The 15,420-nt window shown below is 49.0% G+C and overlaps 1 protein-coding gene across 1 annotated transcript; it reads right to left on the reverse strand.

The window, feature by feature from the left end:
* Positions 1–6,232: 6,232 nt before the first annotated feature.
* LOC122380228 lies at positions 6,233–15,076 on the reverse strand. The gene is made up of 4 exons (XM_043363214.1): positions 14,797–15,076; positions 7,691–7,784; positions 7,206–7,462; positions 6,233–6,955 (listed from the first exon to the last, which is right to left on the reverse strand). Exons 1-4 carry the CDS (start codon positions 14,983–14,985, stop codon positions 6,650–6,652), a joined length of 846 nt encoding a protein of 281 aa, XP_043219149.1. The 5' UTR covers positions 14,986–15,076; the 3' UTR covers positions 6,233–6,649.
* Between the last annotated feature and the right edge of the window lie 344 nt (positions 15,077–15,420).

Here is a 15,420-nt window from a genome sequence, read left to right on the forward strand (position 1 = left end):
CCTAAGCCGTATTGCAGCAGGTACAGAACACTGAAATAGGGTAGTCAGTAGTCACATATGTCAGCATCATCGACACAATCGTGTTTAAACACCGTGACATGTCTCCAATTCCCGGGAGTAAGACAATAGTTCACGCCGCAACAGGCCCGGGCACCTGTGGCCCTTGCAGCTGTTGCACTGTGCATTTGTGCAACAGCCGCGCTGTATAGATGCTGCTCCGTGCACAGCCGCTCAGTCACCAATGGTGAATGCCCCTGGGCAGACACCACCGGTCGGTGAAAGTACCGACCGTGTTTTTCCTGTTCCTATGCTGCCGGAGCCACGGAGACGGTCTCCGGCGGTGACCTCTCGGCCGGTGGGTCAGGAACAAATCGGTACCGTGCCGCGCCCCGGCCGACCGTGATTGTGGCCCGACCACGGGGGTCGCCGCTGCCGCCTGGTGCAACCCTCACTGCAGGGAGCCGCGTGACGCCACCACGGCTGGCGCGTCACGTCATGGGCGTTACGCAACGCGTCAACCCCGTCAGTGGGCCAAACAGTCGCCTGTTGCGCCCTCTGGCCAGAACCGACAGCAATTCCTCTACCAGCTGTCCCTCTCCCCGTACCGAGAGCAGTCCCTCTGCCCAGACTGGAGGGACTGATAACTGATCCACTCCCTTGACCGACAGCCGTCCCTCTCCCGAACCGACAGCCGTCCCTCTCCCGAACCGACAGCCCGTGTCCCTCTCCCCGGAACAACAGCTGTCCCTTTACCAGCACCTGAAGCCGGCCCTCTCTGCTGATGACTGTCCCTATCCCCGGACCGACAGCCGGCACTGCATCCGCGAACTGGCCGGGACAGACAATTATTCCCTCTCTTTGGGATAACGGCCATTTCCATTGCAGCGTACCCATTCTTACTGTTTTTTTTTTCGAGCTTGCAGAAATTGGGATGGTGGGCGTTTGTGCAGATGTGCACAGAGGGGGACGTTTGGTATCCTCCAAAGTGAGTTTCTCCCTTTATTCCCCTGCTAACCAATAACCATAACACATGCAGTTCGAAAAATGGCACAGGGCACTGATGATCGGACTTCACTCCGAATTGTCAGTCGTCGTGTGCCTGTCCGCTTCCCAGACAGACATTTTCCTTCTCCCAATCACGTTTTTTTTCTCCCGATACCTCTAAATGCAGTCTTTCCATCTCCTCAGCCCAACATTATTTCCCTTTCCGCTATTCAAAATTTGTCTTCCATCTCACCTATCTAATAATTTCTCCTCTCCCCTGATTAGCCTATCTTCTTCCAGTTGTGGGAAAAAGTCCTCTCCATCCAACGACCAGTCTTCGTTTCTATCTTATTATATCACGACATGATCTGCATTCTCACCATCTTATTATATCACTGTTTGCTTGTAGTCATTGATATCACGTCAAATAAACTGTCAACTGTGTACTTTCTCCCCATAGCTCCAAGTCCAGTGACAGTCCATCCCTCTAGCTAGTCTGACAGCCCTCCGCGCCTCTCAGCTCTGCACCGTTACGGGAGGCCGGTCCGACCGGCACAGCGCGGGCCGGGCCGCTGTAATCTCTGCAGCGGAGACGCGTCGCACATACAGCGAGCCGCGCCGCACGCGCTCGAACCCACCGCTCCGGCTGAGGTGGACCCCGGTGTCGGGATGGACGGCGACGTGCAGTGATTATATCGGCGGCTGCAGGACGGACTCGACCGATGGGGCAGAGTGGGACGGGCCTGTCGTACCGGCTGGCACGGGACGGAGTGCGGCGGACCGGCTGGTGCGGGACGGAGGGAGGCTGCCGGACTGGCCAGTACGGAACTGAGACCACCGGACCGGCCGGCCAGACTCATGGGCTGGGTGACCTGTCGGGCGAGATAAGACGGAAGAGCGTGATTCAGACGAGCCGGCAAAGGGAAGGAGGAATATGGACTGACCAGCAGCAGACAGGGGCTGCCGAAATGACTGAGAAACGCCTCCGTCACTCCATGGACGGCCGAGAGGCGGCGAATGTGTTTTTGACAAGGACGAAAAGGAGCGATAGGCGTTATCACAAGGGTATTCGCGGCCATTGGGGCGACGTAAGAAAAGAAGAAACCAACTGGCCCCAAGAACTTTAAATTATCAGTTAGCATGCACCTTTTCCTTGATGTGTAGAGAATTTACCATTATTTGTTACAGAAAATTGCATTTAAAATATTCCATTTATGCTTTTTTCATCGTTTGCACAATATGTTCTTTTACTAAGATAGAAACACTAATTAGAAATAGTTCCCGCATCATCAAGAACAATAGGGAAGGCTTAAAGTGAATAAAATAATTTAAACGGTTTTGTAATCTATGTGGAGGCACTTCTAAAATTGCCTGTAGAAATATTGAAGGCAAAAGCGCAGCTTTTTCACAAGACGGATGTCTATAAACCTATTTAACTTGTGACAACTCAGCCGGTATTTCGTCGCCTACAGCCCAGCTTTCCCTAGTGACCGATAGAGGCGCTGCTATCAATGTCCGCCCGTGCCGCCTAACGGTCTGGAAAATGGCCAGGCCAGCTAAGGGTCCTTTGCAGCGCTCCCGCTTAGCTATGGGATTTGATGTTATATAACTGCGAGTAACAAAACCATAAACAAACTGGTAGGTAGTGATGGAATTGATATTTCATTTTAGTGCCTGCATTGACAGTACTATCAACAAAGTGAACGAATTAGCCAGTGTGATTGAACGAAAGCGGAGACTGCAACAGCTCACAGAGGGATATCCTCTAAATGCCATTTTCCGCGGGGCTTTTCAGTTTTCACTCTCAGTGCTGGGTTCAAGCATCTGAAGCACGTGGGTTCTCATCGTCTTAAACAGCTTCCGTGTGTATCAGGGATATTGAATAGTCATTCAATACGACCAGGCCTGCACTAAATGCCTGCACTATATACCTATCCTTTGCGAGTAACAACTATGTGGAAGCTCAAAAACATATAGCTGGAAGAGAGCAATACCATACCTTATACAGCTCGACCTCAGGGACAGAATTTGTCACATACAGTAGGCAGTGCACTCAGCTTGGCTCACACAACCTTCAGAACGTAGGCTGTGTGACAAGTTGTGTGATGTAATTCGGGTAAAGGTGATGGTACGATTTGAGTCTCAGCCGCAGTTCACGTTTTTATTGGACGTCTGTGGGAAAGAGACGGCGCAGTGGTAGGCGAATGATGGGACAGCCTCCTTGAGATGAGCTCCTGCAAACATTCCTCGGAATCTTCGTGGAAATGGCGCTGCAACTGATTTTTTCTCACATGGATAGCTCTGCTAGCACACGCATTTTTACAAGCGTTCCCTGAGATCTTCAAGGTTGAGAAGTTTCCACGCTCAGCAGTGAGTACAGGGTCCGGTGCATGCTGAATGTCGGACTCCGCAAATTAGCGAAGAGCGACCAGCTCTTCAAGATCTTCCTATAGGCTGTATGTTTCGTTTCCACTTTTCGAGAGCAAGATTACGAATAGTGGCAGAAGTGACTGATGAGTGATGGGTACTGAAAAAACAGATAACTGCAATAGAATCAGAGCGCAAGACTATTTGAGAAAATGGGAAAGTCTGACCAACCATGAATTACCGCATTTAAGCGCAAGTCATTTTCAGTCCAGCAACATATGTTTACTTCTCAGTTCTCTGTGTCACGCGATCTAGCCTCACGGAGCCGCTCTCGTGTCGGTCTCATGACACGGTGTTTGAATCGCGACACGCAACACCCCTTGACACCGATATTGGCGCCTGGCGGCATGTCGGCACCGAACCGCGACTGGACATTACGACAGCAGGATGATGGTGCAGGGTGCGCACTCACGCCGTCAGCGTCTGTTCACTCGCCACGGTAAACAGCTGACTATAAACACCGTCAGCGGTGTGCAGAGTGACGTCACTAAATGAGTAGTGTAACGGAGTGCAGCCTGGTGAAACAGCATGGAGAGAACGCAATCACTGGCAGGTATAAACGGACGGGGATGATCTTCCAGACAGACCGACAGAGCGGCTGAGCGACTGAATGACATAACGACAGAACGACAAAGTGACAGAACGACAGAACCACAGAGCAATAGAATGACGGAACGACAGGGCCACAGAACGATCGAACGACAGAGCAACAGAACGACGGAACGACAGACCGATTGACAGACAGACCGATGAAACGACACCAATAGGGCAGACTGACAGACCAACGACAAACACCATAACTGTTGACATAATTGTACAAGCCTGTGACAACAGGACGAACAGCGTCAATATGTCGACAGACCGAAAGACTGACAGGCCGACATTCGACAGTAAAACAGCAGAACGACAGACAAAGCGACATATGACAGACCAACAGACACACAGAAGCGTCTGTCAGCTGGCAGGTGACATGCACTGGCAGACAGACCACGTCTCCCGTTTCACTGTTACTCGACTCTGCTCTCGACTGGAGGCGCCAGACGCGTCGCGATGCATTATTCAGACGAACGAAAGTGTCTGTTGAAAGTACGCGTCGCGCTACACAGGGCATTGGCTGGTCACGCCGAGCCAGTGCAGTGACTAGAGAGAGGCCTGAAAGACAGCCGGAGACACTCTAAGAGCCATCAAATGTACTTCCGTGTCCTTGTTTTGCCTACTTGATAGCTGTGTAAGAAAGCGTAAATGCTAGAGATTACAATCCCGGAACGTTTTGCCAATCCCGGGATCCCGAAAGTTTTTATTTCGGGATCCCGGGATCCCTGGATCCTGGTCTTGTCACAAAAGGTCGTAAGAATGATTTCCTTTCTTACTGACATATTTTGCGTCTTTTAGCTTACCACAAACAAAGAGGCAACCAAAAGTCATCATTAAACCATGTCATTTGCATTAAAAACGATTGAATTTGCGAAGGAAACATTTCGATTTGATTAGCATTTATTCCCAATTGGCCTTTATAAAACTGTGCGTCGACCAGTACATTTACTATCTCGTCATTAAGACGGGTTCCAGCACATCCAGGCCTCACTGCCTCTTCGTCTACGCTACTCGTAGTTAGCGCGACAGTTTTAAGCCATTGCTGGTAGGTCTGAGTGTCTATTTTAAAGCTCGCGCCCAGTGTACGTCAAATTTGGCAGCTCCCCATTTCACACTATTTTCAAGACGCCGCTTGGTCAATTCATCTCCTTTCGGTTCCGCTTTCATCACTAATGTCTCTCAGACTTTGCTCCATAGTCGCTTTGAGGGCAGTGTCACTGACTGGGAGAGCTCCACTCTACCGTCTTCAACGTTTGAATCAGTGAGCTCTGCCGTCACTTGCGTGACATCTGCATGCGACACGAGCTCAAAGACTGTCTTGAATTTGATGACCTCTTTTGTTCCGGCCACGAACGGACAAGTCAGAATCGCTGAACGATCCGTGATCAGCCTTATTCTTATTACCTTCAGCGTTTAAATTCGTTTTTACAACATAGTTTATCTCATGGGTATGCACAACCAGTAAAGGCTTAAATGCGCGCTTCCTTCATACACCATCATTTAATGCCTCCCCAATGCGAGGAAGACAGACGACTTGGCGTTTCGGCCAGCTTTGCCTAGCCTTTTCTAGCCCTCGACCGTATTAGTGTTTTGCCAGCCGCGAGCATATAAGGGGGGATCCGTTGCCCCCCTCCCCTTGCCGTGTGGCCCCTGATCGAGCCAGAGCTTCTCAGAAAAAAAACGAGCGTGCTGCCAAAACATGATCTCGAGAAATAGGTCAAAGCCAGGTCATTTGGGTCAGAGTAATGAAATTTTTAGGGTAGGAGCAAAATTGAACAGCTTGAGAGTACTAAAAGTTTCGTTGCGATTGGTCGCTTTTTACGCGAGTTATTTGCGAAAAAGCGAGGGGGGGGTCCGTTCGACCCCCCGCCCTATACGGGTGAAGGCTAGGACAAATTAGCACGTTTTTGAATAGTCGTTAGTATGAACATAATTATAGGCATATATAATCATGAGTATAGGCATATAGGCAGATAGATCATAAGTATAGGCATTATAGTAAGTGGTTGTAACTTGTAAGACGATCACATATTGCTGATTTTATGTAAAAGCCTAGCACTGAAGGGACGCAGTAAGTGATCAGCGACGATGCACATCATTTTGTAATGTAGGTAATTGTGTAGAAGACATGCTAGCTTACTTTAGCTCATAATTGCAGTGTGTTTTTCGTGTTTATCGTGCTTCATTACACAACATTAATTGCATCAAAATAGAAAAATAAGTCGGCTTTAATAAATCAATATATTACACGGCTCTCAAACAATAAAATAACAATACCGCAGCATAAACACCTACGGCTAATGCGATACCATGCACTGCTATCAAATACACATCTCCGGTCACAGTTCTACCCTGGCCCTACTCGTGGAAGTGGGACGGTCGCTCTTTTATCCTTCTGATCGAGACTGAGCTGACCTATCAGACATCCGTTTCAGTTTACGAATCCTGCAAAAACCTTGACCTTGACCTATTGGATGAGGACATTTCCGCGCAAACGAACGTGTTTTGAATTTTATCGATCCTCAGCCACACACATTTACACTTGGTTCGCTAACAGTGCTGGCTGTTGATGTCTGCTGTCACATGACTTTGCTGACATCAGCTGACGTAACTAGCGATGGTGAACTGACGTCTGCGGCGCTGTTCAGGGGATGCGGATGCGACTGGTGGAGCGGGCGTAGTTGAGCAGCTCGTCTGAGTCCTCGCACACCCAGGGCTTCTGGTGGTGGCAGGCCACGTCGTGCCACTTGACGCCGTCGCCGTAGAAGTTGTTGAGGATGCCGACACAGCTCTCCTCGCCGGTGCCCTCGTCGTGTTCGCGGTTGTCGGGCTGCGCGCGGCCCGAGCCGCCCGTGGGCGACCAGTTAGGGTAGTTGGGGGCGGTGCGCGTGTTGGACGGCGGCATCTTCTGGCCAGAGCCCGACCAGAACCAGCCGTTGATGAGCTTGGGCTGTCGGAGAGGAGAGCAAGGTTACCAGTGTACCGGTTGCTCTTAAATTCAGAGTACTTTATATAATGGTAAAAACGCCGTAAAACACATCTGATAGTTCTAAGCGTACATTCGTGCAAAAGACATGTGAATTGTAAAAATTTATGCTACAATGGCCTGAGTGAAAACTTCAAATATTTAGTAGCACATAATCTTCACTACTGTTATCAGCAATTGCACCGTCTCAGCCAGCTCAACCACGTCATCTCACCTGCAGGTCGGGGCGGTCGCAGTCGTCAAAGTCGCACTTGCGTCCGGACGTCCAGATGTAGCGCACGTTGTCCTGCGCAACGGCGTTCTCAATCATGCGCGCCTCCTGCGGGTCCTCGAGCGACACCAGGTCCTGGCAGTGCTTGCGGCAGATGTTGCGTGCGTCCAGCCAGTCGCGCTCGTGACGCGAGGTGGCCCGGTGCCGCCACGAGTAGAAGTAGTGGTGGCCGTTACGGAACTCGTGTGCGTGTCGGACGCCTGAGGGGAACGGGAGTTACCAGGTCAGCTCATACTCCTGGCGCAGTCTCCAGATACGATCGCAAATCCGATAAACCCACAAAGTAGATGTTTGTTAACCTATTTCATGTTATCATAGACTGGCATTTTAGAACGGCTGATCAACAGTATCGTATCCGATAAACATTTTAGACGTTATTTTTGAGTACGTCAACCCCTCAAGAGAATAGGCACTATAGAGATACGTACGGTTGGCGCAGGCTCGCGGGTCGGGGAGGATCAGCTCGCGCTGCGCAGCGGCGTAGGCCGCCACAGCCAAAAGAACCAGAGCCCTCATCATCGTCTGTGAACAGGAGAGAAGCGTCGTGTTAGCTGTCAGCTGGGCTTCGGGTACAAACAGAACACACGGACACAATTACACGAAAACGCGGAAACAAGACATCTAACGGCGATGGTACCTATTCGACGAAATTTTCAGCTCTTCGGCTGGCCCAGTGGAATTTCGTCTGTCTGTGCTGATTAGTAAGGATGGGGAAACTCGTTTATTTTCCTTCACTTTACCTAACGAACTAAATGTTCCAGCTCCTGGAAATCCGTAATCAGAGTAACAGATCGTCGTAGTTCTGCAACTAAAGCGGCATTGCGTACAAAACCCGCATTAACCAAGTTCTAAGTTATCTTCTTCTCAGAAAAACGAAATCCTTGGTTAAACAAACAGTCGAAAAACGTCAAAAAAAAAAAAACTATCAGCATATCAAGCACAAGGGATTTCTGATTGATATCAAAATTAAATTCTTCATGGCCAAGCCTTTCATTTTATCTGGTGGATGAGTGCTGCCGAGGAACACGAGAGATTAACCGGCGCAGCGGCTGCGCCGGTGACTGGTGACTGTGAGTCATCCCGTCACAATAAAGACGCCAGCAGAAGAGGTGCGGACACTGGGTGTATTTTTTTACGGTGGTGCAGATAATGATCAGAGCACAAGGGTCCGGTCAGACACTGAGCCGACTTACACCAGAGAAGGTCCTAATCTCCAGCGAGGGAATACCTTCAGATGGAGGGATGGGAGAGCACGTCGCTGCCCATCATACGTTAACAAATAAGAGCGTTTATGTTTGATTTTAAGCACGACTCTTTATAAGAAATAGGACGTTAACATTGCTGGACGGAGAGCCAAACTGAATTTCTAGATAAATGATGCCGAAAGCTAACAGCGTTGCAAGTAACAGTGCTGTGTTTTTCTTGCGTTATTTATAACTTCGCCAGGTATTTAACCGTTAAAGGAAGCTATATACCAAGGAGGAAGAAACAATCTGCCAGTGTTCACGCAGTACTAAGTATCCAAGCACACAATAACAACTATATATGGCTCTGCGCTTCATGTCATCAATAGTCCCATCATGAGGATATGGAGGAGACCAGTAGATTAATTGCTCTGCATACCTGAATCTTCCAGCCTTCTCCTGCACAAGTCCAGTTTTCGATCCCGCTATGTTGCCGGTTCCGTCTGTGCACTGGGAATCCAGTAATCTCATTTTTGCTATATTTTGTCCTTGGTGAGCGGACAATGAAAAGATGACATCCCAGGCAAACCGGCTTCCCACACCCGATCCCCGCTTCTGCGTGAGAACAAAGACGCTCGTGGCCCACGGGACCTTGGCGGCATTCCAGTGTTCTGGACGGCGACCCCGGTCCTAATCGCGTTGTTGACAGCGCCCGCTGTTTACTGGTAGCACCCCTTTCGTTCGCCCCTCCACGACCCCTCCCGCACATGAACGGTCACACAAGAATACTCCATGACCTTGGGAGAGAATATCGGCCGGTCGCAGTGAAAGTGAGAGCACCGAAAGCCCGCCTCGAGAGGATGCTCTGCTGATCCCCGGCTGGGGCGGTCCCCCTGTACGGATTCTGCGAACGGGAGTGGCCCGTTTGAGACGCCGCGAGGAGATGAGGCAGGCGGTGGATCTGCGGTGGATGGAGAGGGGGGCAGATCTGCACCGTCCAGTGGAACCAGCCGAGCAAAAGTGGCTGCACGTGCCCAACCAGCCACTTTCCCAGCCTGACGAGAAACAGCTGCAAGTGCGAACTACTCAATAGCGCTGCCACGATAACCGCAATATAGGTTACGAAAACGCCCCAGTTCCGAGTGCTTTCTCAGTTTCTCAGAGAGGGGTCCAGAAACACAATCAGGAAGCCCATAAGGGGTCCGCTCCTGCGCTGCAAGGAAGAAACGGTCGTATGTATGGATGACTGACGTTCATTATTGTGTGTTAATTGTTATTACGCGCAATTTGCTGCTTACATAGGCTGAAAGATGATGTAAAATATCTTCAAGAAGCTCAAACATTTCCTTTGCTTTTTACGATTTATACGTTTTGGCTGAAACGAGTAGCTATTATGCGACATTTTACTTGCAAAATGTAAAATTGCGTCGTGCGTTGATTACATTTAAACCTGTATTTCAAACGTGACGGAGCAAAAGCTAAAATTATTGATCAGTCACGCCAGTCACAAACATTTACCGTGATCATTTATTTGCTCTTTTCGCCAGTTCTCATTTTGAGATGTTCCGAGGCCGTGCCCTTTTTTAGGGAACAGAGTGAAGAGATCATGAACTCAAATTCCTTACGACCAGTTAACCCTCGCCCGCACATGGGGGGGGGGGGGTGGTTGCCACCCCCCCCCCCCCAGGCAGTCTTTCTGCTCTGCACTCAGCATTTTTAGAGCTAGAAGGCTGATTTTTTTTCGTATAGCTGCTCGTCTATCCTTTCTTGATGTCCACTGAAAATTTCAAGTTTCTGTGATTTTTGGTTTCGGAGATATGACCTTGTTTGTCAGGTCATGTCATGACCCAAATGGCCAATTCTCAACATCTTGCGTTTGCCATGGGCCTTGTGAGCTTTTGACACCCTGATTTCGGCCTTTTTTGCCAGTCTTACCTCCCACCTATCATGGGACATGTTGTTCGACGATGTACAGGGGTCAAGGTCAGGGTCAAGGTCAACCTAGGTCATCTAAGATAATTGCGTTTTAGGCAAGCTGAATTTACTTTTTGTGAAGTTTTTTGACTGCATTTTTGGTAAAAGCTTCTCAGATCATGATTTCATGTGATATGGACCCAAAAACAATCGGTGCACACATCAGTATACACACAGACACACACAGACATACACACACATATAATTGACCTTGACCTAACTTGACCTGAAATGACCTCAGCAGCAAAATTCTAGTCGGATAGTGTGACAAAGAGGTTCTAGCTGGCTTGGCACCAGAAAACAGCATCGTCATCGGTATTTGATAAGCAGCGCACTTGATATCCAACGGTGACCCAAAACAGCAACATTTTTTAGTTTGACCTGACCTGGAAGGCCAATGACTGACCTGAGAAGGTAAAACTGGGTACCATTGGATTCGTCTCTTCCCAAAGAATCTTTTTGGTCTTTACTGCTAAGCTCTATCTCCAACAGGAACGAAATGGCGCGGGGGGGGGGGCAACCACCCCCCCATGTGCGTTCTAGGATGGGAAAATGGCATGTGCGGGCGAGGGTTAAAGACGCTGTGCTGCATATCCAAAATATACTTTAGTTCCGGTTTGGCATGTGAAAGCCGCCTGGTACACTGCCTAGTGCCTAATCAATGCATGCGAGGCTGCATACATTCAGCGTCTGAGAAATTCGCCTGTAGTACAACTGGAGCCGGTCGCGGGCAGCGGGCGGACGCAGAGCCGGTCCAAAAGTGGGCTGCGCTGCCGCCTGACACGTGCCTCAGCTATCACATCACCTCTCGGATGTCGGTCACGGACCGGAAGAAGCGGGTCAGAGGTGCCGCCGACCAGTACATGCAATTCAATGGTCAGCGGCACGCCGCTCGTGCCGCATGCAAAGAATACCTTGGCAGCAGTCGCCAGGATCCGGAGATGAGCATAGCTTGTTTAGCGTAACTGTAGTGTCTGTATGTAATGAGAAGCTGCGCTGTGGCGGAAGAGCTACGAGCAAAGGCAGTGCCATCTGATGAGGGAAATGTTGCAAATGCCTTTGTTTTCAGAACTTCTTTTGCGAAGTGGACACCTTTTGTCTCAGGAATCTGATGACCCTGGTTAAGGTGCACCACAAAGCTGCACAACTGACATCACAAACAGAATGTAACAACGACTCGCTGCACTTCGTGAAGCTGAGAGAATATCCATTGGCCTGGTTCTCGGTGGCTTGGTTTTAAGACTTTAAAAACAAATACCCATACCTACGTCAAAGCGAGTTAATTGTTTCAGAAAAAAACATTGTTTTAAGTATTTTGTTTAGCGACGTAATTGAAATATTTAAAATGAACACTTGCGAAATCATCTAATAATGTCCTGCAGAGTGCAGAATTTACGTCAAATGCTAATAAAAACGGTATCTCATAAGATGTTTCTTGTGGGCCTTCCTTCCTTTGCAATGCAAATGAGCTACACGCGTTGCATCAGCCCGCGACAGGACTGTATTTTATGCGCCGAGTGACCCAGTGCTCGACAGCAGCCGTCCCGGCCGGTCAGACTGTCCTCTAACGGTGTCTGTCCTGTCAGATGACTGCTGTCAGGCTCGGCGTGTCACCGGTAACACACCTCGGTAGCAGTGAGCGAGGGCCTCCGAGCGGCGGCGTGTGGCCGGGATTAGGAGCCGGAACTGCCCAGACATGGATGTCGGACCGGTCACCGCCGGCTCCCGGCGCGGCGCGCGGGGGTCCGGCAGGGGGAGGGGGGCGGGGGGGGGGGGGCGCACCGAGATGTGCCAGTGCTAATAGAGAAGACGGCCAGAGGACTGCCGCAGGACAGTGTAGGCTGTTACGTTACAGGCTATTTGGGACAATGCAAGAGGAGATACAGCAAAGCCTGTGAAATCAGTAGGCGGAACTATGGTCATGAGTACCCAAATATAGGAACGTTCCCATTTTTGGGAACGGAGTTCCCAAATATGGGAACGGGCGTTCCCATTTATGAGAACGGAAGGCAATTTTTCGGCCGTTCTCCCACTAAAACTCAAAAGTGCATCACGTCTCAAAAAAGTGCACGCTGATTTAAGTATCTACTAAATCTCCATAAAGTTATCCTTAATCTGACCGTGGAACAAGGAAATTGACCGTGGAATGATATTTTTAATGATTTTTTGAAAATGACAGAATGGTGGAAATATGGGTTATACGACATTTAACATGCAATTTTAAGGAAAATGAAGCATTTTTTAGTTTGAGGTAAAGTATAATAATTTTCGCCTGGTTATGAACTTTCATACTATCGACACCAGATGCTGACAAATGCAAGCGAAGACGCGGACGGTCCCGAGGTAATATTGTTGACTTTTGTGTCGGGGCGGACGACCGCGTGGAACGTGAGTGAATTTACCGAGCTACTGTTGTAAACTCAGTTTAAGCGGTTGAAAATTATCCAGCTGTATTTTATCATCCCGGAAAGACATATTTTATTTGGATGCTAGCTGTTTAGAGCTGTTTTATAAGGAGCGTCATGAGCGTGGTTTTTGTCTTCCGTGTTTCTAAGCGTGATCGTTTTGGGGGAATTTCTCTTATATAGCTCGCTCTGTGTGGCTTATTTATAATTTTTATGCTGATTTCGATAATTCCTCGTGCCCATCCTACCAGGCCTTTTGCCACTTACACTCGCAAGAAAGGAAAAAACTAGATTTTCATTGGGACTAGGTGTTTTGAGGGTGTGACATATTCAGCGTTCCCATTTTTGGATACTTCCTTGTACTCGTCAACTATCGGTGATAAACAGACAGGTGCTTGACATGTCTCCACCCTCAGCGCGGACGGTGGATATAGGTATGGAAGACCTTGTTGAACATCGCTGAGCGTTGTGAATTACGTAATCCTGCAGAGGGGGGCGTGCCCGCTGCGAGATCGACGGGAATAAAAGCGCAGAAGACCGGGCGAAACATGCGACGGTCTTGCCGGAAAGGTCATCTGATGATTGTTGCGTTAACAATAATTTGCGGCGTTGGACGTGATGCTTGTTAATGAAAAGAGCCCCTGAAAGGCGTCGGTGAAATCGTTCCCAATTTTGGGTACGCCGTTCCCATAATAAGGAACGCTTGCAGCGCCAGTGTACGAGAGCGTTCCCAAATTTGGGCTCGCGGCCCGGATGATGGACTGCTTTAGAAATAGGGGAACGATTTGAAACTACGATGGGCCTTACAATATCAAACTCTTTCCCAACAATATTGAGACAAATATCAGGCGGTTCACGATCGTTTTATATTTTTTGGACGTCATTTAACGGTTCTTTTTCTTGTTTTAAATAATGCCTACATGGCGTTCCCATATTTGGGTTTATCGTTCCCAAACATGGGAACGAAAATGCGTTCCCGAAAATGGGTACGCTTGACCATAGTTCCGCCTACTGAAATAGAAGTCATCCAGAGACCGACTTCAGTTTCGTGCGGAGGATCACTGCAGTAGCCTCGTGACCGGGAAATTCATGCAAAATATCACTTACGCAATATTTCCACATTAGATCATCCATACGGAAGCTTCAATGATGCACAATTGCATGCAATCTTGCAGCACGGGTTACGCCACGTCGTTAAACTCATTCCGGTGCACGTTACAGTCGGCCGACATGCAAAGTGCAAACTCAAGTCCCGTGCTTGGAAAGGTTGCAACAGAAATGCAAAATGGAATTATATAGTGTCCCTATAAATAGGATGGAAACACCTGACACGCTTTATGAAGTCAACCAAATCTAACGATATGCGACTCTTGAGCTTTGTATTGCAATGACAAATACTATTATCTTTTGCAGCCATGTAGTAATTGTAATGTCACCATATTATCCTCACTTAATGATTTTTTTCTTTGAATGAATTTAAATTTCTTGTGAAAAATTTGATTGCATGAAATTCCTTTGATTTGATTGAATTAAGCAGCCCAAGCAGTCACGATATAACTGGATTTTGAGCAAATGACAGATGTATCGCTATTCACAAGTTTAATAAAACCAATTACAATAGGTAAGCCTGAAAACATTCAGCGTTCTGTTCACATGAGCGTCTCAAGGCGCAGAACAGCCTGGCAAAAAAGGATGTGCAGCAGAAAACGTTAAAAGGCCCCGTACTTTGTTCCGGCATAAATCGGCCATATTTATTCTGTCGTTATCATCCAAAACGTCAGCACCACACCGATTCGTGAAGCTGAGCTGATATAACATCGCAGAAGCCCGTCGGCGACATGACGGCTGAATCACAAGTCGAGAACCATTACCACCAGAAACACGCTCACACCCTTTGCTACCTGCACGGGCATTCCAATCTCCAGTGGATTCCATCCGTTCAAAAGACCACAGATCGTCCTCTATTCTCACCTGGCAGTAGGTGTATGTGTGCCTGGACACACGGCGCGCAGAAAATTCCACCAGGCCCGCGGCTCCGGCACTCCTCGGTCCTCCTCTGCCACCTCGGTGCACAATGAAGCTGCGCGCGCCCGCGTCCGCCCACTTATATGAACGCGGTACCGGCCCGTCACCGGGGCCGCCGCGCCGGTCAGCGCGCATGCGCACAGCAACTCCGCGCGGTCACTGCACAGCCGCGGCGGCCGCGAGGACGGCTAGGATAAGGACGATCACGCGGAGTGGGATGAATGTCTATTCTATTCATCACGCTAGATTTGCACCAGCACTGAAATGTGCAAGATGTTGAGCTGGCGTTAATTGCCCCGTGTGATATCACTATAAGCTGAGATGCTACAACTCTCTATTTGCTGCAATACAATATTATTATGCTGGTTTTAGACCTGACGATTTAACCCTCGCGGGCCCGGGGGGAGCGTTTTTCGCCCCCCCCCACCTGGCGAATATTTGCGATAGCTCCTGAACGCTTAGGGATAGGAAAGCGAAACTTGACGTCACAAGGTCCATTTTTCTAGACCCCTGCACGGCAAACTTCGGCGTCACAGACGCAAACTTCAAATGGCTGCTAAAAATAGAGTT

The sequence above is a fragment of the Amphibalanus amphitrite genome, unplaced genomic scaffold, assembly GCF_019059575.1.
Source record: "Amphibalanus amphitrite isolate SeventyFive unplaced genomic scaffold, NRLGWU_Aamphi_draft 000093F_arrow, whole genome shotgun sequence".
Lineage (NCBI taxonomy): Eukaryota > Metazoa > Arthropoda > Thecostraca > Balanomorpha > Balanidae > Amphibalanus > Amphibalanus amphitrite.